General features: G+C 44.9%; 2 protein-coding genes across 9 annotated transcripts in view; one reads left to right on the forward strand and one right to left on the reverse strand.

Annotated features, from left to right (window-relative positions):
* SH3RF2 (SH3 domain containing ring finger 2) overlaps positions 1-23,092 on the reverse strand; it is a 146,339-nt gene that overhangs the window by 16,244 nt on the left and 107,003 nt on the right. For 2 of the 6 annotated variants that reach the window (XR_008658891.2, XM_055285788.2), the window contains exons 5-9: positions 17,475-17,566; positions 16,080-16,250; positions 9,120-9,370; positions 5,156-5,514; positions 2,646-2,954 (exon numbers count right to left, since the gene is read on the reverse strand). Coding sequence is in view for 5 of the 6 variants with exons in the window: in XM_055285788.2 (XP_055141763.1) it covers positions 2,679-2,954; positions 5,156-5,514; positions 9,120-9,370; positions 16,080-16,250; positions 17,475-17,566 (1,149 nt within the window). In the remaining variant the exon portion in view is untranslated. Of the gene's footprint in view, positions 1-972; positions 1,386-2,610; positions 2,955-5,155; positions 5,515-9,119; positions 9,371-16,079; positions 16,251-17,474; positions 17,567-23,092 lie in introns of those variants that run through there. The other 4 variants (XM_055285789.2, XM_055285790.1, XM_055285791.2 and 1 more) reach the window with 4 other exon arrangements.
* The window catches only part of GRXCR2 (glutaredoxin and cysteine rich domain containing 2), a 192,273-nt gene continuing 184,703 nt past the window's right edge, over positions 15,523-23,092 (forward strand). For 2 of the 3 annotated variants that reach the window (XR_008658892.2, XR_010121684.1), the window contains exon 1: positions 22,692-22,776. The gene's annotated coding sequence lies outside the window, so the exon portion shown is untranslated. Of the gene's footprint in view, positions 15,589-16,201; positions 16,272-16,374; positions 16,539-22,691; positions 22,777-23,092 lie in introns of those variants that run through there. The other variant, XR_010121683.1, reaches the window with a different exon arrangement.

Consider the following 23,092-nt stretch of genomic DNA (forward strand, 5'->3'; position numbering starts at 1 on the left):
CTGAGGAATAGACTAAATATTTGGTCATCCAGTCATGCCATATCTGTGCCACTCTGAGTGTAGAGTAGACTGCTAAACATGGCTAAACTCATTGAGAGTGCTTTTTGGGTAAAGATGAGGTATAGGTACTTATATTTTGACAAATCACACAATGCCTCCCAGTCCTTATGACTTTATATCATTTCTCCATCTGGATTATTATATTTAGTTCAATCAGGCATGGATTTGGGCATGTTGATTTTGTGGACCTAATGGGTCAATATCTCATGTTTGTTTGGGTCCACAAACGTCAGATATTGACCCAAAGTTTGTGAGATATGGACCCAAACGTGATTGAGATAGCTAGAACAATGTGCTGTCACGTTGGCTCTACCAGCCGCAAAGGTCTGACACAATGGAAATATTTTATGGGAGGAGTATGGTTTTGTTTTGTTTTCTTTTATTAAGGTCTGGAAATAGTCTCTGGACAATTCCATTTGCCGAGTGTATGAGTGGGTATGTAAAAGATACATGTTTTGAATCCCAGGACCTTCAAGAACTATCTAGGGTAAAGGTCTAATTAGACATGCCCCTTCCTCCCTCCCTCCCTCCCTCCCTCCCTCCCTCGCTCCCTCCCTGTCTCTCTCTTTCTTTCCTTTCTTTCTTTTTCTTTCCTTCCTTCCTCGCTCCCTCCCTCCCTCTCTCTCTCTTTCTTTCTTTCTTTCTCTCTCTTTCTTTCTCTTCCTTTCTTTCCCTTTCTTTCTTTCTTTCTCTCTTTCTTTTCTTTCTTTCTTTCTTTCTTTCTTTCTTTCTTTCTTTCTTTCTTTCTTTCTCTCTCTCTCTCTCTCTTTCTCTCTCTCTCTCTCTTTCACACCCACCCTTAGTAGCAAATGTTATTTATGCATTGAAGTGCCCACATTGATGGGCATGCAATAAATGTTAAATCACAACAATTAAGTTTAATGAGAATTAATGGGTTGTCTCACAGCATTGCCTCGGCTTCCTGGGATGCCTCCTCTACCCTGATTACAAGGCTCTGCCTGGCTGGTCTTGCTCACGTCAGTTCCATCTTAGCGGGGTCATCTAGTTTTGCCCCATTATTCATCGTAGGCTCTGTCCTTCTTTCCTCACCTGTCGGGGAATGTAAGGTTGCCCCACCCCTTGTCTCCTTTAGCCTCTTCCTGTGTGCTTTCCCTCAATCCTCTTTCACTCTTACTCTTATGCCTACTTTCTTTCCTCCATATTTTTTTTACCCCCCCTCGTTCTCCTTCTCCTCTCCCCCGTTTTCTTCTCCAGCCTTCCTTGTCCTACCCTTTTTATAGCAGCTTTCCCCTAGGAAGCACTCCTGCCCCAGCCTCGGGCTGCCATGTTCGCACTGATGTTGCCTTGTGGGTGAAACAGCTCATCTGCCCCAAGTGAGAAGAAAGCAGGGAAAGTCAGGAATGTTGCAATGCAAACAATATATATCCAAATGTAGATTCTAACCCCAACCCCATATAAGGTTGTTTTTAAGCATGTTGTGCTTTTTTTTTTCTTTCTTTTTTCTTTTTTTAGACAGAATCTCGCTCTGTCACCCAGGCTGGAGTGCAGTGGTACGATCTTGGTTCACTGTAACCTCTGCCTCCTGGGTTCAAGCTATTTTTGTGCCTCAGCCTTCAGAGTAGCTGGGATTACAGGCGTGCGCCACCACGCCTGGCTAATTTTTGTATTTTTAGTAGAGATGGGGTTTCATCATGTTGGCCAGGCTGATCTCGAGCTCCTGACCTCAAGTGATCTGCCCACCTCGGCCTACCAAAGTGCCAGGATTATAGGCGTGAACCACCGCACCTGGCCCACTTTGTGCTTTCTTGAAGTCATATTATATATCTAAACCCTAACCCCATATAAGATTGTCTGTAAGCACGCTGTGTTTTCTTGAAGTCACACTATAGAGCCAGGATGAATTAATTGTCCATAATGCCATACATGGCCCTATCCACCGCCATATGTTTTCTCCTTATCTATTGCATAGGATTATATGTGGGAAAACGGATCGAGAAGCTTAAAGTATGATAATCTTTTGATATTTGGTACTCAGTGATCTCTCTGACCTTCTTAAGTGGCGCATACTCAGGAAGATGACTCCTAGTTTTATTCTCAGAAGGTTCAGAGTATCCACCTCAAACCCCTTGCAGAAATTCTCCCTTTGCAGCCAGGATTATGACTTTACAGAGGGAAAAAGATATGGCAGCTACTAGTGGCCAGTGTACAGGCCCCAGAAGATGGCAGAAGTTGTTTTAATGCTTGTTGAGGACATTGTAAGGTCAAAGAAGCAATGCCAACAATCCTACCGTTGTCACACCCCTGCTGCAGCCCCCTTTAGGACACCATAGAAATTCTACACAGTAACACGGGGACGACAAGAGGCCACATACTCCATGCTGGGCCATAATGGGCACGACAATTTTTCACTCCTTGGTCTGAGTAAGCGAGCCTTGCGGCATCAAATCATTATGTTTGTATGTTTGGAAGGCCACACAATCTATCCTCCCACCCGGGGCAGGAATTCCTGCTCCCACCTTTCCTTTCCTGGAGGTGAAATAAGAAGAACAAGGACCCATGCTCAAGTCCCCAAAGAATGGCAGGATGCCCTCAGTGGAGGCAGACTGTATTTAAATGCAATTCACCTCTTTGGGGTCTAGGAAAAGCCACCCGTAGGTTCATTTGCTGGGAAACACGGTCTGCGTGGCTGAGGCAGTGGACACCAGGGTTGTGGCCTTGCCAAGAGCTGACTTTCTCCGGAAATCTGTCTGCTGTCCGGAGTGGCAGCCGCTTCGGTGGGCAAATAGGATGGTCATCTCTGGGCCCAAGGATGCTGCTTCAGGCTGGGATGCCTTGAGGGTGGCTGGCTGTTCAGGCTTTCCGGAGGTGGGATGGGAGGTGCAATGTTTGGTGGGAGGAGGGCTGTAATTCTGAAATCTCACGGTTTTGACTTGCTGCAAGACAAAGGAGAGGAAATGGACACAGGTGAGGTGGGAGATATCTGTTTCCGCATGCTTGTCCCCATTTGAAATGCCTCATTTATGTGTTCATTCTGCAAATATCTGTGCCTACGATGAGTGTCAAGTGCTACGATGGAGGAAGTACAAGATGCTGAGAATGCAGAGGAGCATCTAACTTCAGCTGGAAGTGGAGAAGCCAGGGAAGCCTTCCCAGAGGCTTTAAATTGAGAACCACAAAAGGATTAGGACTTATCTGGGCGAAATAGGGTAGGCCACCGCCTATGAAAACAGCCTGAGGCAAGAGGGTATGATCCCTTCTGGAAGATAAAAGAAATTTACCTTGCCTCTCTCCTCTCTACCTACTATTAAGGCCAATCTCAAGGCTTTCCTTTTCTTTGAGGCCTCTCTCCTGATGACTCCATTTAGAGATTTCCATAATGGTCTTATAAATCCTTAGAGCACAGTTTGCAAACTGGACACCTGCTGACTGAATTTAGCCTGCAGAATGTTTGAGGGTTTGATTGACTTGCCAACATATAAAAATTGGGAGATTGCATATAAAAATCAGAATTTCATATGTCTCTGAAAAAAAAAATCAAAGCTCTGGCACACTGGGCCTATGCCTCATTCTGACAACAGCTGGCTGGACCTGAGAAGCAATGCCCCCTTTATATGAGATGCAAGGTCTCCAGTTTATGCCAATTCCCCCTCTTCCTCTTTCCTTTCACCTCTCCTAGCCTGTTATATATTGGCCAGATATCTATAGGTACATTACTTGCTTTAGCCAGTGTCTATCTTAGGGCCTAATAAAGTGTTCTGTGGTACTGCTTAGGAATGATGTCTTTCTTCCATGTAATGCAACCCTAGTGTCCCCCACTAAGATCTGAGTTTCTTCATATGTTTTGATCCTCATCATATCTAGCCAAGGTCTGGGCATTTATAAAATGCTTATAGTTGTATCTAAAAGCTTGGAGTAATGGGCAACTGGGGCCTAGAAAACTCCGAATTATTTCTATAATTCAGAATAAGAACTCCCAACCTTTATATTAGTCAATGCTTTTTCCAATGCCTTTCCCTATGAGCTTATAGCTTAGCAGTAAGAGCATGAGTTTTGGATCAGATCTGGATTCTACTCCACACATATGTGTCAACTGTGCGGTCTCGGGTAATGTTCTTTAACTCCCTGAGCTGCCATTTCCTAATTTTATAATGAGGATGAAACTAATGCCTATTTGAGAGGGTTGTTGTCGGGATTAAGTAGATGGGACACATGAAGTACTCAGCACAGTGCCTGCCAGCTTGTTAGTATTCGGTAACTGATTAACTAATGGGGGAATCGCATCCTCTTTCCGTTCTGAGGGGAATGGACGATGATGGTGGAATGATGCTGATGGCGGTGGTGAGGGAGGTGGTGATGGCGATGATGTGATGATGGTGATGTTCTATAAATTAAGACAACAATAAGCATCACCTAACTTTCTTACTGTCTTCTCTTCCCACCATTCCTCCTGCTTCAAGGATATTATTGAGAACATAAGCCTTTTACAAAAACTCTCATGTCTTCTAGTGGGAAATGTCCTGGACTAGAAGTTAACAGATCTGACGTCTGCCACAGAGGTCACAATAAGGTAGTTGGAGTCATTATCATTCAGTGTGACCTCGATGTCACTTACATTATCCTGTGTCTCAGTTGCTTATTTTATACAATGCATAATTATGTGTCAAACCCTATGTAAGCACTTCACATATCTCGTTTAATCTCCACTCCATTACTGTGTGGCCATTACTCTTTCTACCTCCATTTTACAGATTACACAAACTAAATGTCTCAGAAGGGTGAAGTATTTTGACCAAAGTCACCCAGCTAGCAAGCAGCAGAGCTGGAATTCAAAGCAAGATTCATCTAATGCCAAAGTCATGCTTTTTTTTCAAGCCACTTTTGGGTCTCAAAAGATGTATAAAATATTCAGGAAACATAAAGGCGAATCAGTAACACATGTAGGGAGGGCGTGGGTGATGTGGGGATGTTGGCCATGGCTCGGTGAGGAGTTGGGGAGGAGGAGTGTTATGTGTGAGGATTCTTTCGAGGCTGCAATTTTGGTTCCTTCTTCACCAACACTAAAATCTCCAAGCTGAGACACTACGCATAGTACGGGATTGAAAGAGTTGGGCCCCCAATGTCACTCTGATCCTACCTTTTCGATGCCATTTCTTGAGTTTTCTGGTTTCACCAGGATGGATGGTGGGGCAGACACGGGTGGTTTTGGCAGAGGCTCACTCTTGATGGGGATTTCTTTGTCTTCCATGATGAGGGAGCTGGCTGCGGAGTGGATCCGGGCCTCATTGCCCCTGCTGATGCATGTGAGGGCGGGCTCCCCCGTGAGGGCAGGCTTGGACCCCATCTCCACCACCATGGCCGAGGGGGAGGAGGGGACCCCCTGTGGCTGGTAGAATTGGAACTGCTGAGGCCGAACAACCATGGTGGGGCTGCGTCTGAGGGAGCCTACCACGAGAGTGGGGATCCCGGACTGGAGGGGTCTCTGCAGGGATCCATCTGGGGAATTATAGGACAGAGAGATCAGCAGCAGGGGTGGCCGGCAGTAGGTTGGGTGGGGCTGGGTAAGCAGTGCTTCCTGATATCCCAGAATAGACAAGCGCTTTCCTAATCTGACTGCACTCACATTCTCTCTGGGTCTTTCAAAGGTGACCTTATTCTTTTTTTAGTGCTGTTTGCTGATGCTGGCGGCAAATATCTCTCTGGCTGAATGGTGTGTGTGAGTGTGTGTGTAGCGGGGCTGTCAGAAGGTATATTGCTTCCATTTGCCTTGTGACACACACACACGCGCACACACACACACACAGACGTGCACACACACACACAGACACACACACACACACACACACACACACGTGAAGCAGACACAGAGGCAGGCAGACCAAATAGGAAACAAATGACAGAATCAGAGATAGGAAATAGAAGAAATTGAGAAACACAAAGGAGAGGCAACCGAGAAGAATGAGAGAGAGGAAAAGGAGAAAGAGAGGAGGATAGAGGAAAACTCTGCCCAGCGACTAGCTGTGAAAATCTTGACAGAAGCTTTAGGCATGTGGCGGGTGGGGGTTGCTTTTTGTCTGGGGCTGCAGGGAGAAAGGGTGAGTGGAAATCACTGTGAGTGCTAGGCAAGCACAACAGCAGACAAAGGCAAATTTGGAAAGATTATTCCACAGTTAGGGCTGTGAGGATGGGCTTTGCAATGTCTCATGACAGAGGATCTGGAATCAGACCTCCTCCTGGAGAGCCTGGGATGAGTTAAGTCGCGTCACCTCTCTGCACCTCAGTTCTCTCATTTGTAAGCTGGAGATAATAACAGTATATCATTGGGCTGCTGCGAGGATTGCATTCTATTTGGTGTGCAAAGTATCAGGATAGTGCCTGGAATGTGATAAATGCTGCTTGTTTGTTAGCTATCATTATTTTTGGGTAAAGGATCACATATCCTAAAAATGCAAGGTCCCTTCCTGAGCTCATTCTTTTTCTTTTCCTTTTTTTTTTTTTTTCTTTTAAATTGAGATGGTCCTGTCTCAGGAAAAGGTCATTTCTTCCCCTCAAATTCTCTGGAGGGCAGGAGATCCCCATCCATTGGACATATATCCTGTAGGTGACCTGGGGAATCAGAAGTTCATTGCATTCTGTGGGGAAGTGGAGGAGACACCCCTGAGAAACACACTGGGCCATTTCTCCATAAGGGTCCCTCAGCATTTAGAGAGCTGTAGGTTTTGTCCCAGCCAGCGTTGTTAGTCCTTTGTGACACTCCACGGACTGGAGTTTGAATCAGTCATCTGTGTCCAGCACAGAGGGTCTGAGCCAAGGCCACGTCTGCATCGTGACTTCTCATCAAGCCAGATGTGTACATGAAAAGCAGGACACTCGCTAAACACAGTTGGTGTCCTCAGTTGCTGCAAGCAAGCCAGTCACCATTTACATAAGTGTGACCCTTTCAGTTTAGACATTTATTTTTCCACTGACCGCCCTGTGAGGTTCATGCAGTCAATTCTCCTGCCATTTCTCTTTGCCATGGAGAGACTGATAGCTTGCCAGCCTCACCTTGGGAAAAGAGAGAAAGAGAAAGCCTCTGGGACCTGGGAAGTCAAAGCAGCACCAGGCAGACATGTCCTTAGGCTCTTGTAAATGTGTGAAAAATTGGCTTTATGCCTTATCTATTTATCTTGTCAATTCCTAATTTCCAAGAAATTTAATGCTTTCTTATTACATGTGCATACAATGCAAGCAGTCGAGGCTCCATGCCAATCAAGACTTTGCCAAGGTGGAGAGGGAGTATGTTAAGGAAAGTGTGAGCAATTGCTTTTTCAGGATGCAACTCTGCATACCTAAGTGGTCTAGCCTGAGTGTGAACATTTCTCCTTTTTTAAATCTATCTATCTATCTATCTATCTATCTATCTATCTATCTATCTATCGACACTAACAGCCCAGACTGGAGTACAGTAGGAGATTGTAGCTCACTGCAGTCTCAACCTCCCTGGCTCAAGCCATCCTCCCACCTCAGCCCCAAAAGTAGCTGAGACCACAGGCAAGTGCCACCATACTTGGCTTGTTCTTTTAATTTTTTTAGAGATGAGGTCTCACTATATTGCCCAGGCTGGTCTTGAACTCCTGAGCTCAAGTGATGTTCCCACCTCAGCCTCCCAAAGTGCTAGGATTACAGGTGTGAGCCACACACATTCAGCTATGTATGAGCCTTTCAACCTTAAGTGAGTTCATGCTCTGGATGGACCAAAAATGATCTTGATTGTAGTAGCAATGATAGTAATAAAAAAAACTATAAAAAAAACTAATGTTTCCTGACAGATTATTATGTGCCAGGCACTGTGCTATCAGCCATATATGGGTTGTTTTATTAAGTTAACCCTGATGAGGTAGGAATTTTTATTTCCCATTTACAGAAGAGTGAACTGAAGGCAGAAGAAGTTAGTCATTTTCCCAAGGCTGTTGTGGTGGGATTACTTATTGTGTGCGTGTGTTGTGGGGAGAGGTGGAGGGGGGTACAGGAAGGTGATGGAAGGAGGCACAGTTGAGTGGAATGAAGTGCCCAGAGTCATGGGATTGGTGGTCAAACAGGCTGTCAGATGAACGCACTGGACAGTGAAGCTAAGATATGTGCTTTCTTTTTAAGTGGGGATCTTTCCTTAAAAAGGGGCGTATTGTCCCACATGTTACTCTTCTGCCTTGACCAATCATATTGCATTTTCATGTTAATTCATCTATAGAGATCACAGAGCTTAGTTTAATTCAGGGAACATAGAATAAATCATATTTTCTGGGCTTGGATTGTTGTCTTCTTCTACAGAGGTATAAGAAAATAAAATGTTGATGTTTTGTAGAAGAATTGGGTTTCAAACACTTTTTACAATGCCTGAAAAGGAAATCTTATGCAGAAGTTCACTATGTGAAGAGAAAAAAGCATAGTTCTTAAGAATCTGTGTGTACTGCCATGTGTGCAATGTGGATGTTATGATGGTAAAAAGCAAGGTATAGAACAATGCAGTGAGTATGGTTAACAGGTGTGTGGGTTTCCATCTATCTATCTATGGAAGAGAACTTGGGACTCAGGGTTAAGGATATGAGGGAGATTTGCTTTTGTCCAGTTTGTATACTGTAAACCTTTTTAAAAAAGTTCTATGCATTCATTACTTAAATAACATGGTGGGAATCGGGGCTCTGACCACTGCCTCCTTAATCCTCATTTCCTACTCCCACGCCCCGCCCGTCCACCCCATTCTTCCATTTCTCCTGTGGCACCCGCTGAGGGATTCCCTGGAGTACAGTTTGAGAAGCACTGACCCAGCAAATGCTTTCATCACTGTGTCTTAATAAGAGCCAGTGTCCACGTTGGCCATGTTCTAATTACATGTTGGCACTCAGGGCTGCCATCACCCCAGTCATTCAACAAGCATGTATGAAGTAACCTAGGGCCATCACCTTGAGTTGGTATGACTTCATTCAACTAAACTCATCATTTGGGAATTGTATCATACCCTTTGCAGGGGCTTAGTTTAAAGCCAAGATCCTGTTTTTGCAAAAAAGCATCCTGTGTACCCCGGGGTCAGATCCCCCCATCACTTAGCTCTAGGCACGTACCTCTCTGCCACCACTTACTCTTTCTCGTGCTGCTCCGCCCTTTCCGAAGAGACCCTTGTCCTAAAGTCCCAGGGCCAGCTGTGCTTCTCACAGGGTTGACTATGGCAGTGGGCACAAAGACGGATTTGAAGGGACGGCTTTGCCGTGGATCACCTTCTGAAATGCTGCCTTGGGAGGACACAGAGGAGGTGGATAACGTCCATGTGGCATAGAGACCAGGGCTCCGGGAGTCTGGAAAACTAGAGGTCTTTCTGGTTTTGGACATTTTTTTTTTTTTTTTAAGAGAAGAAATAGAGAAAGAAAATGTTCAGTCAAGAGTCCTATTTAAAAACCTATCAGCTCCCAACCACATACCAAATGTGGCTACTTCTCACCTTCTTCCCACCCATACACACCCGTTTTGTGAACTACAGGCTCAACTAAAGTTGGCCCCACCTCCCTACACCCGGATAACTGTGAGGGTGTGCTGAGGGAAGGAAGGCGGGCTCATATCAAGGCCTTGGTGGAGCTAGAAGACTTGAATTTCATCCTTTTTCACTCCAGTTCTGAGAGCGTCATTCCTCACCCCACATCCCTTTAGCTCTTAAGCTCAGAGCATAAGATCCTGTATGTGTTTATTTCATTTTACGGTGGCAATTTCTTGTTGAGTCAGTGACTTTTTCACAAATTCCAAAGTCTTTGAAGGCAGAGATTTCATATGACTTATATCTCTGTGCTCTGCATATACTGTGGATCAATAAACATTTGTTAAATGGTTGCCATGCTGCTTTCAGCACTGACACGTCATTTTGGCTAACACATATAGAGGGCTTACTGTATGCCAGGTATTGGCCAAGTACTTTGCCCATATTTTCTCATGGGTTCTTTACAATAGTCCTCTAAGCTAGGTACTCTTAGTGCCACTATTTTATAAATAAAAAAAAAACAAAGACTTATATTGGTTGCCCAAGCAGCTACTTGAACCCAGGTCTAGGCTGGCTCTCTGTTCTTACCAGTGAGCTACACCACCTCCTGGCTAGTTGGAGCATGCATCATTTGGTGGCAGGAAAAGTCCTTTATTCTGCCTGAAACAAATGAACTAAAGCAGCTGGTAGGCCCTACACATGCCTCCATAAGACTTTAATTCTTCAGCCTTGGGCTATGATTTTCAAGAATTACATTAAAGTTTTATGAAACAACAATCCCTTATCCACTGTTTCCAGTCTGCAGCTCCCTGAACTCCATGGGGAGTGACTGTCATTTTACATGCCTTTCTTGCCCTTTTACCAATCCATTCCCAACATCACATTTCCTATTGAGCAGTCCATTAATCACCTTGTCACCCTGTTGATTAAGTAACCTCTGCTAATTTCCTGGGAATAACCAACTCAACTAAGACCCTGGCACAGAGATGCCAAGTGGTTTCCTTCTTACCAATGCCTCCAAGTTTTCCTTTGGGTCATTTACCCTCATTTCTCCTCTCTCTCTTTGTCTCTCCTTCTTTTGATTGACAAAGTAATATGTAGTTTAACAACAAGCCAGTATTGTATGAAGATAAGTAAGACATTGTTTAATTGTGGTCAATGCTGTCCGAGAAGTATATTCAACCAAATGCTCTAGGAACTGATGCTCGCAGCAAGGGGACTTCTACCTATAGCTGTCAACCTGTTTCTGGTCCCTATGGTGGTGTAGTCAGTGAAAACGAGTAGGGCTGTTCATTAGAGAGAGGTCAGACTATATTCTGGGGACAAGGCCTGGGCAGTGGGAAGAAATCTCCAGCATTGGCTTCCATGGCAGAGTGCAACTGATCTGCCTGTCTTTTGAACAGAGGCCTCAAGGTGTTGGATGCTGCAAAGTGGATTGGCAACAGGAAAGACAAGTTCCAAATTTTTTCCCAGCAGTAGCAGTAGCAGTAGCAGCAGCAGCAGCAGCAGCAAGGGCAGAATACAGCTAATTAGGCCCACACCAGCCTTATTCCATCAGTCCCCTTTTTGAATGACTCTTTATAGACCAAGGTGTGACCTCATTTTTCTGTGCTCAGCACTGAGCTGGATTCCAGGAACTCCTGAATCCCAAGTCTCCCATCCAACACTGAGTGCCTCTACGTCTTTTGGCAGAAAGCTCAGCACTTATCTAGCACTTTCTTCCAATGTCAAAACACTTTGCTATCATATATTAATCCCCATGACACCCCCAGACCTGCAGACATTATGATCTTTGTTTTCCAGATGGAGAGACTGAAAGGCATTCTGGGCTTAGGTGGGAAGGGTGGATGTTGCCTCTGATTTGCTCCGCCGTGCAGGTCCCTGCGTCCTTTTCTCTAACTGGGATGTTAGCCCTTAAGAGCTGGCCCAATATTCAAAAAGGGCATCACAAACAGCAGCTCTACTATGTCCACCACTGGCAGCAGCCTCCCAGTAAGGAGAACAGTTGGACCTTGACAATTTTTGTATAGCTCTGTGTAGAGTTAAAGGCAAATAAGTGGTGGCCCATTTGTCACTTTTCTCCACCCATAAGGCACCAGGTAGGCATATATGTCTGTGAAAGTTGCAAGAAAGAGGAAGATCCTGGCTAATTGAGCAGAAGGGAATTTAATAGGAGGAAAGGAAGAAGAGTAGAGGACTTGGAAACAAGATCCAAGGAGGCTACAGGGAGCTCAGCAGCAGGAAGAGTCCAATCATATGCTGTGGCTACTGCTCTCACATTGAGTGGTCTTCAATTTTGCCCACGTCTTTTCCTCCCTTGTTCAAGTTTCCAAGTCCCAAGAGGGAATGTCATATTGGCTGAGCCTGACCCTTAGGTGTGGTGATGAGTTGAGGAGGAGGAGGATTGCATTTCTTCAGCCTCTGAAAAGAAAGGAAACCTCTGCCTCCCACCAAGACTACGCACAATAGAGGAGACCCAAAGGGATGTTGCTGCTATTAAAGGGGGATTTAGGTGCTGGACAGAGGAAAACTTGACAAATGTTCTGTATAACCTGAGCCAATGAAAGTCTCCAGGACCTGGGAAGAGGCAACATGGTGGCAGAGATTTAGTTGTGGTCAATAACAGCTGGACAGGTTGGTGTCATCATCTGGCACAGAGGGCTGGACCACAGAATAGCACAACAGCCTTTTCCTCTCCTGGTAGCTGAAAGGCTCACTTGCTGACTCTTAAATTGAAATCCTAGCATTCTAGTCAATTATAATCTCGAGTTTATCTCCAAATTCTGGCTGGCTCAGTTCATTAGGTGATGATGTTAGTAACAGCATAGGTTCAAATGCTCACACCTTTGGGCCCTGGCTGTTTTATAAAAGGCTGCAGTATACACCAAGGGGGCTGGATGGCAGTGAAGAGCCATCACTATAAACAGGAGACAAAGGCTAGGGGGAAAAGGACCCAAACACAGAGAATCAAAGAGCAGAAAGGGGCCTCGCACATGTAGCCCAATCCACTCAGTTCTTACACAAAACTTGCTAATAGTAGTAGGAACTCAGCTGACAAGGACAATATTATTCATCCCTGAGACATGGGAAGAAGTAAACTTCCCACCAAGGAAATGGTGGTTAAGAACAAGGGTCACGTGCACACAGATAGACGGACTGGGTATATATCATTCATGTTGGAGATTAGTGGGGATGGGAGCCTTTTTTTGCATTAGAGAGATCATCAAGGAAAAAGTATAAACACGGTGAAAGCATTGATCCTCTGCCACCTAAGAACCCTCAGGAGCATATCCTCTAATAGGCACTTGCTCTTCTTGAGAATGTTGGTTCCCCATAAACAAAACCATTCCTCAATGTTAGTAGCACCTCAATATTTGCATATGTTCAGATTTCCCTGAACTGGGAGTGAGGGGAGAACTCAATGGCAATCTATTGTGCTGAAACTCTGTCTGTTGCCTGACATGTAGGCAATTCAGAAAGGGTGAGTAGAGATGCTCATGACTTGCCCAAGAACACAATAGACCAACGTTGGCCAAGGAGAGAAATGAAAACTGGAGCCTTGAAATACACTGGGATGAAATTCTACACACACTCTATTTAGGATGACCACACGGCTTGATTTTCCCAGGAGAGTCTCAGCTGATACCTGCCCAAAAGTGTCCTAATTTGGATGATTAAGCATATGGTCACTCTTATTTTATTGAGTCTTTGATGGTATAACCAGGATTTGGGACTAAGGCCTGATGTATAAGCAAATGCCCTAGTCGTAGGGATGGGCTCTGGGGAATTCATTTTAAAGCCATGGAAGAAACCGTTCATAAATTAGGGTAGGTATCCTCCTTGCTCCTCACTGTCAGTTCTACGCCATTTCCCACACTCCTCAATACTTCCCAGCTTTGACTCATATTATCAGACTTGACTACCCACCACTCCACCTTCCTGCAGTCAGCATTTACTCTCCAAGTCTCTCCTCTCGCTCCTTGAAGATTTCAGCTTCTGGCTCGTTGTCATTCTCTGGATACAACTCATCCCACCATGATGATCTCATCTCGTTTCAGGGCTTTAAATAGCATCTCAAGGCTGGAGCTCTCTCTTAAATGCTAAACTCATATATTCAACTGCTTACCAACATCTTTACTTGGATTATTAAGAGACATCTCAGGCTTAGTCTGCTGTGAACTAAGCTTTTACTTCCCTCCATACCCCAAAACATGCTCCTTTTATGGAGCAGTCGCTATCTCATTTAAAGGCAACTCCATCTTGCAGTCACTCAGGGAAAAAAACTTGGTCTCACCTTGGATCCTCTATTCTTTCACACCTGACATTTTATCTGTTAGAAAACCCTGTTGTCTAAGGTGTATTCAGAATCTAACCATTTCTCCCTACCTCCAAAGCTAACACCTTTGTTCAATTCACCATCACCTCTCCCCAGGATTATGATATCTTCTTAGCTAGTTTTTCTGCTTCCACCTTTTCCTTTGTGTAGTTTATTCTCAACCCAGCAAATACAGGGATTCTGGTGAAACACAGCTAAGATTATGTCACTCTTCTGCTCAAAACCCAGCAACAGGCTTAAAGCCAAACCCCTCATTATGACCTAGGAAATTCTTTATGACCTGGCTACCCCATTACCATTCTGGCTTCCCGGTTCAAGCGATTCTCCTGCCCCAGCCTCCCCAGTAGCTGGGACTACAGGCGTCCACCACCATGTCTGGCTAATTTTTGTATTTTTAGTAGAGATGAGGTTTCACCATGTTGGCCAGGCTGGTCTCAAACTCCCGACCTCAGGTGATCCACCCACCTCGGCCTCCCAAAGTGTTAGGATTACAGGCGTGAGCCACTGCGCCCGGCCTACTACAGGTCCTTTGTTTGTGCTGTTTCTTTAGCCTGGACATTTCCCTCAGAGATCCACATGGCTTGGCTCCTGCTTTCCTTCTTACTTCTCAGCAAAGCCATCCCTCACCAACCTATCTAAAATTGTAACCACCCCCCAAAATTCTATCCTCCTTTTCCGATTTGTTTGTTAGCCAGTATAATTAACGCATCATATAGATTACTTAAATATTTTGGTTTTAAAAAATTTGTCTCTCCCACTAGAATGTAAGCTCCTGTAAGCAGGAATTTTGTATATTTTGTTTACTGGTATTTCTCCAGTGCCTGGAAAAGTTCCTGCCATGTAGTCAGCACTCAATATTTGCCAATTAAAGGAATTAAAGCATCAGTTATAGACCTCAGTTTGCCCTTGGATATTTCACAACTTTGTAACAAATTTCAAGAACTTTTCTTTGAAAGGAATAGCTATGATCTTTTATCCTGACTTTCTGCCATGTGAAGAAATCTTTTTATACAACTTTAGATCTATGTGGACTCAGGCCGATTTTGCGGGCACTCTTTCTAAAAAGAGAGTCCACCACCTCACCAGCTAGCCTGGTTGGAAAAATCTATAGGCTAGAAAAAGCTGCCTTTTATTGAACCAAGATGTTCTTGAACGTCTTAGTTTCCTGAACTAAGACGAGTTGCATACACTGGTCCACTCCACTGCCCCCCTCAGATCAAATTTACTGCCCTATTGACACAGTGTATTATGATCCCTCTGTCCCTTGTCTTCTACAGGTTAAATAACCCCAGTTTCTTTATCGGTTTCTCCTATGATATAGTTTGCTGTCTCCTCACCATTCTTGCTGCCCTCCTCTGGACGCGGTGCCTCACCTAAATGAAGGTCCCCAAAAGTGGGCATATGACTAGGTCTGACCCGCACAGAATACAATGGGGCTCTTTCCCTGTGATTGTGACCCTCTGGTATGTCATAAAGACAGTGTTGGATGTGTGGTGGTAGCCTCACTGCCTTGAGTCAGGGTTTGCTTGGGCTGATGGGGGGTGGAGGCAGGAGGAGTCATGGATAGTTTTGGGGTCTAGGTGCATTTGTGGCAGTGGTGTGAGGTGGCAAGACAAAGAGGGGGTCAACGACATGAATAGTATGCCACACAATGTAAGAGATCGGGAAAGCTGTGAGGGAGGAAGCCCTGCAGGGTGACTAGCATTTCATCTTGGGTGTGGAGGAAGAGGTAGGGGTCTGAGTTCATGGAAACTCTGATTAGGGGTCACTCTAGCAGCCTGAGAAGTTTCCCAAGGTGCTCTGGGAAAGTCATCTGACCACATTTTCCCATCACGCCACTAGATGGAGCATTGGGATAGAGGATGTGAAGTGGGGTTCCTGGGATTTGTGCAGAAGAAAACCTGACATCCAGGTCGTGAGCAAGTTGCTTAACTCTGCACACCATTTTCATCTGTAACGTAATATCTACCTTACAGGATTCTTGGGCGCAGCCAGTGAGCTAAGAGATACAAAAGTGCTTGTAAGCTGTGAAGGGCTACAAAAAAGATAACTAGTTTTGCTATTTTGTTTTAAAAGAGATAGGCGGGTTATAGAGCAAAAAGCGCTTTCTTGGCCTGTTTTCTGAAAGAGCACTGGGTTTTCCACCCGTTCAACCCACACAGATGGCTCCTGGCCTAGGGCGGCCCGACCTCCCGAAGTCTGGGATTGGAGGCGACGCACCTGAAAATGGGGATGACGTAATTGTTTGGGAAGATGCCAACTCGCCCGGTGACCAAGGAGACGCCCCTGAGCCAGCCGTCCTGGCACTTCCCCAGGACCCTGATGCCTTCTCCCTTTTGCAGGTCCAGCTCATCGGGTCCACGGGCTGAGTAGGAGTGCAGGGCTACAAACCTGGGAAGACACAGAGAACTGGTGAGGGAGGAAGGAAGACATGCCTGATGGGGGGCATGGAGCGGGGGAATGGTGGAGAGAGACTGCCCAGTGGTTAGCAATAAGAACCTTCTTGGTCAAGCAGGTGCGGTGGCTCTCGCCTGTAATCCCAGCACTTCGGGAGGCCGAGGCAAGTGGATCACCTGAGGTCAGGAATTCGAGACCAGCCTGGCCAACATGGTGAAATACCATCTCTACTAAAAATACAAAAAATTAGCTGTGACTGAAGTCCACACAGGAATCAGGCAGGTAATATCCAGGTATGAGTCAGAGGGGTAAAGACAGTCGGGACTGATGGGGCTGCGGAGGTGAGAATAGCTATCTGATCAACGGCATTCAGGAAACAATCCGTTGGTTTGCCAGATTCAGGGGTCACCAGTATATGGCCCCCAGGCATCTCAGACATCAGGAAGTCCCTCCAGACTCCACGGACTGTGAGACATTGGAGCGTTTTATCAAAGGGAATGGGGGAGTGTTCTCTACAAGGTTTTTCTTGTTTTGTTTTTTCTTTCTAAAATGCTATATTTATTTTTTGCTGTTTACTAAACAACATGTATTTATGACCCAACATTTTGAATCTAAAGCAACACAATAGAAATTGCTCAATACCCAATCTCCCAGTGATGTTGTGGTATATAATCTCCCAGTCTCTTTCTACTTTTGTAAAATAATGAGCTAAGAGTGATGTGGTTTGCTTATTTGTGTTGTCTTTTTTTTTTTTTTTTTTTTTCTGGGACAGGGTCTTACTCTGTGGCCCAGGCTGGAGTGCAGTGGGATGATCATAGCTCACTGAAGCGTCAAACTCCTGGGCTCAACCCATCCTCCTGCCTCAGCCTCCTAAGTAGCTAGGAAAATATGTGCGCACAACCATTCCTGGCTAATTTTTAAATTTTTTTTGTAGAGATGAGGTCTCACTATGTTGCTCAGGCAGGTTTGGAACTCCTGGGTTCAAGCAATCCTCCTGCCTCAGCTTACTGAAGTGCTGGGATTACAGGTGTGAGCCTCTGCGCCTGGCCCTAATTTCTGTTTTTCACCATTATTTCACTTGGAAGTGGTAAAGGAAGGCGACCTATTGTCTCTCTGGATGGGATGGTTTGGGAATGGTGATGCTAGATCACCACTGTACATGGTAAAGATGACCCCTTTGTGCCAGGACTGGGGTGAAGGGATGAGCCTTTTACTCACATGTTCGCTGAGAGGTGTTGCTGGGAGCCAGGCAGACTGACCACGGCTGTGGAATGTCCTGGAGAGACAGGTGCGGGGTGATAAGTGCTGACCTGCACAGACAGAAAAGACAGCCAAGCAAAACCAGTGAATGCCACAACCCAGGCCCACAGCAAACAGAGCAGCTACACAGAAAGACCTGACACAGCTGAAAACCAACAGCCATGCCCGGTGCCACCCATTGTGCGTCCTCTCTGTGGTTTGTGGCTGTGGGCACAGGGAGGTGGGGAGGAGCTGGTTTATGGCCTGGTGGGGTGGCATGCCAGGACTGCATTCCAAAAGACTGCTCAGATACGGTGGAAGATGAAGAGCCATCCAATTTACAGTCCACAGGGTACTACCAGGCTCCTCCTCCTGTCCCTCTCCCCACCCCACCCATCTCCCTCTATGAAAACCTGCTCTTGGAAAATGAAACGGTGGCTAATATTGATTCAGAACTGAGCAGTTGCCAGGCAGTTTTAAGTGCTCTGTAAGTATCAGCTAAGTTAATCCTTATTAAAAAAACTATTATAATCCCCATATTTGGATGAGAAACTGAGACAAAGAGAGAAAGAAAGGTCACACAATTAGTATGAAACAAAGAAAATCTAAAATCAGGTAGTCCAAGTTCTGAGCCCATATTCTTATTATTGACTATTGCTAGAAACACACACACACGCGCGCGCACACACACACACCCACACACACACACGCACACACACGCGCACACACACACACACGCCTATCCAATGACTTATAGAAGTTGAATTTGAATCCCTTTCACTTTTCCAGAATAAAAGAGGAAACAATAATGATAAAATGATAAAAGCTCCTGGAAGGCCGGGCTCAGTGGCTCATGCCTATAAACCTAGCACTTTGGGAGGCTGAGATGGGAGGATCGCTTGAACCCAGGAATTCTAGACCAGCCTGGGAAACATAGACCCCATCTCTTTTAAAAAATATTAGCTGGGTGTGATGGCAGGTGCCTGTCATTCCAGCTACTCAGGAGGCTGAGATGGGAGGTTCGCTTGAGCCTGGGAGGTCAAGGTTACAGTGAGACATGATTGTGCCACTGCACTCCAACCTGGGTAAAAGAGTGAGACCCTATCTCAAAAAAAAGTACCTGTAAATCACCTACTATCGTAGGGCTTGGCAAACATATTGCCTTGCTTATTTCCTTCTGAGCACATATCACAGATTATGAGTGTTTCCTTGCTAGACTGTAAATTCTATGAGGGCAGGGACTATGTCAGTCTGGTTCATCATTGTATTTCTGCATGCTCAATATGTACTTGTAGCTTAAAGAACAAAGGAATGAGTGAAGGAATGAATGAAAAGCTCTTCCTACCTAGTACACCAAGGATAATGAAACCTTCTCCATGCCATCCAGAGTAAATACATTCAGTCTGTTTTCAGTCATCTACTGATAAATGATGGTAACTCTGTGTGTGCCTTTTTAGGACTATGCTTTTGTGGGTACAACTATTGTTTGTGTGTTTGTGTTTATGTAGTTGTGAGTGCATTATTAAATACATATGTCCCTTTGTTTCAAGCAAACATGTATGTTTGCTCAAGGCCCATGGCAATTTAATGTACATGTGTGATGGCATTGGTCCATTGCAAATCTAGTTTTGTTCACACAAGTGGACTGTGGATTGATGTGTGTATGCTGCATGTGCTGCATGGGATTGCAGACACAATTGTATAAGGGATTGTGATTATGAGATTCTGTGTGTATGTATGTGAACTCTAGAGGTGTGTACAGGTATGCCCACCAGGTAATTTTGTACATGTGTCTATGTCAATGATTGTGTAAATGTATGTGTAGTCATGTAGTAATTGTGACAGTCCAAAGATCAAGTTGTAGGATCAAAAAACCAGTTTAGTCAAATAATAAGTGTTGGTGAGGAGGTATAAAAATGGAAACCCTCATACATTGCTGGTTGGAATGTAAAATGGTACAGCCTCTTTGCAGAACAGTCTGGCAATTCCTAATATGATTAAACATAGGATTACCATATGACCCAGTAAATCCATTTCTAGTGTATGCTCAATAGAAAGGAAAATGTATGTCCACACAAAAACTTATAGGCAAATGTTTCAGCAGCATTATTCATAATAACCCAAAGAGGGAAACAACTCAAATGTCTACTCATTAATGAGTGGATAAACAAAATATGGTACAACCATACAATGAAATATTATTCAGCCATAAAGAAGAATGAAGTATTGATATATAAGAGAACATGGATAAACTTTGAAGACATTATACTAAGTGAAAGAAGCCAGATACAAAAGACCACATATTATTTGATTCCATTTATATGAAACGTCCAGAATAAGTCAATCTACAGAGATAGAAAATAGGTGATCATTTCCAAGGGTTGGGATGATGGGGAATATGAGGTGACGGCTAAACAGCACAAGGTTTCTTTTTGAAGTGATAGAATATCCTAAAATTGTAATGGTAATGGTTATACATCTGTGAATATACTAAAAACCACTGAGTTGTACACCTTAAATGGGTGAGTTGCATGGTAGGTGAATGATATCTCAATAATAAAGCATTAAGAAGAACGAACCATTCCACAATCACCCTGCTGAGGAACTCAGCACTGCATAAAGTGTTCTGAGTTTGTAATCAGATATTGTCACACTGGTTCCTTCAAACAGACATGACAAGGAGCTGGCTTTGGGCTAGACTGCTCGTTGCCTATGACTGGGGAAGGTTAAACCCCTAAAGGGCTTATGTGTGTGGAAACTGTTGGAGCACTGATTAAACGGGATGGACTTCACTTAACACTCCTGGATTTCCAATATTATGTTTGAGTAAAAGAACTGCTATCCACAAACACCATTAATCCTTTAGGGAGGGGGGAAAAGGCCAGAATGCAAAGCCATCTTTTCATTACACTAGGGTCTGTCTTTTTACTTTTTGGGGCCTTTATCTGGGAAGGGCGTATTTCCCCCACTTGGAACAGTGAGCCTGGCCGGGACAGTAATCTGTGGGCTTGTGATGGCATTATTTCTAATAGGGAATGGGAAAGGATGTTAGCTTCTCAGGTTTTAAAGTGTCCTGGAGGAGAAGAGAAAGGACGACATGAGGAGGAAGAAGGAGACAGTGAAGAAGAGGGGTGAGGGGGAGATAGTGGAAGACCCTGAGAATGGCATAAGGTAAAACTGGGACAGAGATACTGTGGGAGAATGATAGCTCCAAAGGGACAGAGGGAGGAAGGAAGGAGAAGATAGGGAGATAAAAACAGTTTGGAGAAACTCTCACAATACATTCATAAGAAGACAAAGAACCCAATAAAAACGGGCAACAGATACCACAGAAGATGATATATTGAGTGGCCAATAAATGCATAAAAATATGCTCAACATCAATAATTACCAGGGAAATGCAAATTAAAAGCACCGTGAGATACCACGATACACCTATGAGAATGGCTAAAATAAAAAATGACCAACCAGCACTCTGGGAGGCTGAGGCGGGCAGATCATGAGGTCAGGAGTTCGAGACTAGCCTGACCAACATGGTGAAACCCCATCTCTACTAAAAATACAAAAACTAGGCTGGGCGTGGTGGCTCACGCTTGTAATCCCAGCACTTTGGGAGGCCGAGGCGGGCGGATCACGAGGTCAGGAGATCGAGACCACGGTGAAACCCCGTCTCTACTAAAAATGCAAAAAAATTAGCCGGGCATGGTAGCGTGTGCCTGTAGTCCCAGCTACTTGGAGAGGCTGAGGCAGGAGAATGGCATGAACCCGGGAGGCGGAGCTTGCAGTGAGCCGAGATTGCGCCACTGCACTCCAGCCTGGGCGACAGAGCGAGACTCCGTCTCAAAAAAAACAAAACAAAACAAAAATTAGCTGGGGGTGGTGGCATGCGCCTGTAATTCCAGCTACTCAGGAGGCTGAGGCAGGAGAATCGCTTGAACCCAGGAGGCAGAGATTACAGTGAGCCGAGATCATGCCCTTACACTCTAGCCTGGGCAACAGAGCGAGACTCTGTCATAAAAAAAAAAAACAAAAACGGACCAACCATACCAAGCGTTGGTGAGGATGTGGAGCAACTGCAACTCTCATACCCTTCCAATGGGAATGCAAAATGGTACAGGCCATGTTGGAAAACAGATTGGCCATTTTTTGTAAAGTTAATCGTACACTTTTCATACTACTCAGCAATTGTACTCACAAATATTTACTTAAGAGCAATGAAAACATGTGTCCATACAAGGACCTGTACATGAATGTTCAGAGCAACTTCATTCATTTTAACGAAAAACTAGAAACACCCCCAAATGCCCATCACCTGGTGAATCAAGAAGCAACTTGTGGTATAACCACAGCGGTGTACTCCTCAGTGATACATACAACAGCAGGATGAATCTTAACATCACCCTAAATGAAAGATGCAGGACACTGAAGACTATATACTATATAATGCCAATTATATAAAATGTTTTAAAAATAAGCCATAACTATAGTGACAGAAAACAGACTAAGGGTTGCCAAGATCCAGGGTGGGGAGAGAGGATTGATAGCAAAGGGGCACAAGAGAGCTTTTTGAGATGATGCAAACGTCTGGTATCTTGATGTTGGTAGTGATTACATGCTGTATATGTTTACCAAAAGTTATTGAACTGTATACTCAAAATGCTTAAGTGTTATCGTATATAATTACACCTCAGTAAAGCTGTTAAAAAACATGAATACATTATCTAGTTAAGGCCACAGGAAACATCCAAGAGGCCTTAGCTTGACTCAGCTCGAGGTCTGGAATTAGGGAAGGGGATGGGAATCGCTCAGCTTCATAGAGGGCAGCTAGCAAGTAACCCTCATGGTAGGGGGCCACCTGAATAGGAGAGAAACCAAGAACAGGAACCTGTGATCAGAGGCTCAATCAATAAGGCAAAGGAAAAATGAACAAATGAACGACTGGAGAGACAGGAAAAGAGAACAAGATAGACATAGGCAGAGAAGAGAGAAACTGGGTGGGAAAGAAGACAGGCAGAACAAGACAGAAAGGAAGGCCCCACCCGGTAAGTGAAGATAACCAGACAGATGGCCAGCTTCTGAGGAGGCAAGTCTGCTCCTGTCACTGGGATCGAAGAAGGAGGCCCAGCCTTTCTGAGTGAATGGGACTGGCCCTGGTTCCTTTCCCTGGGGTCAATTGTGACCTCAGGTGCCTGTGCCACAAGGAGTTTGTGAGGCTGGATGGGAGGTTCTCCACCAACTGATGCTCCCTGGCACAGGGTTCCGAGTCCCGAGCAAGATTGGGGTAAGTATGGGTGTGTGGGTGTGGTGGGGAAGGGCATTCTTGTTGAAATCTGAACACATTTTTTTCCCTCCCTTTTGAGGAAATGACTCATTTAAAAGAAGTCTTTATCAACCACAGCAGAATCCACAGCTATATGGCTTCTGGGAATTTCCAGGTTTTCGGGTGCTAAGTGAGGGAGGAAGAGGGTACGAAGCCTCCTGGCACAGAGTTGCTGGCAATGCTCTGCCCTGCTGGCCCTGCTGCCTTCACCATCAGCCACCCAGGTATAGAAAATGCAGCTACCTCTTAGGAGTCCAGAGAGGAGGTCTAACTTAGG

The sequence above is a fragment of the Symphalangus syndactylus genome, chromosome 7 (genome assembly GCF_028878055.3).
Source record: "Symphalangus syndactylus isolate Jambi chromosome 7, NHGRI_mSymSyn1-v2.1_pri, whole genome shotgun sequence".
Lineage (NCBI taxonomy): Eukaryota > Metazoa > Chordata > Mammalia > Primates > Hylobatidae > Symphalangus > Symphalangus syndactylus.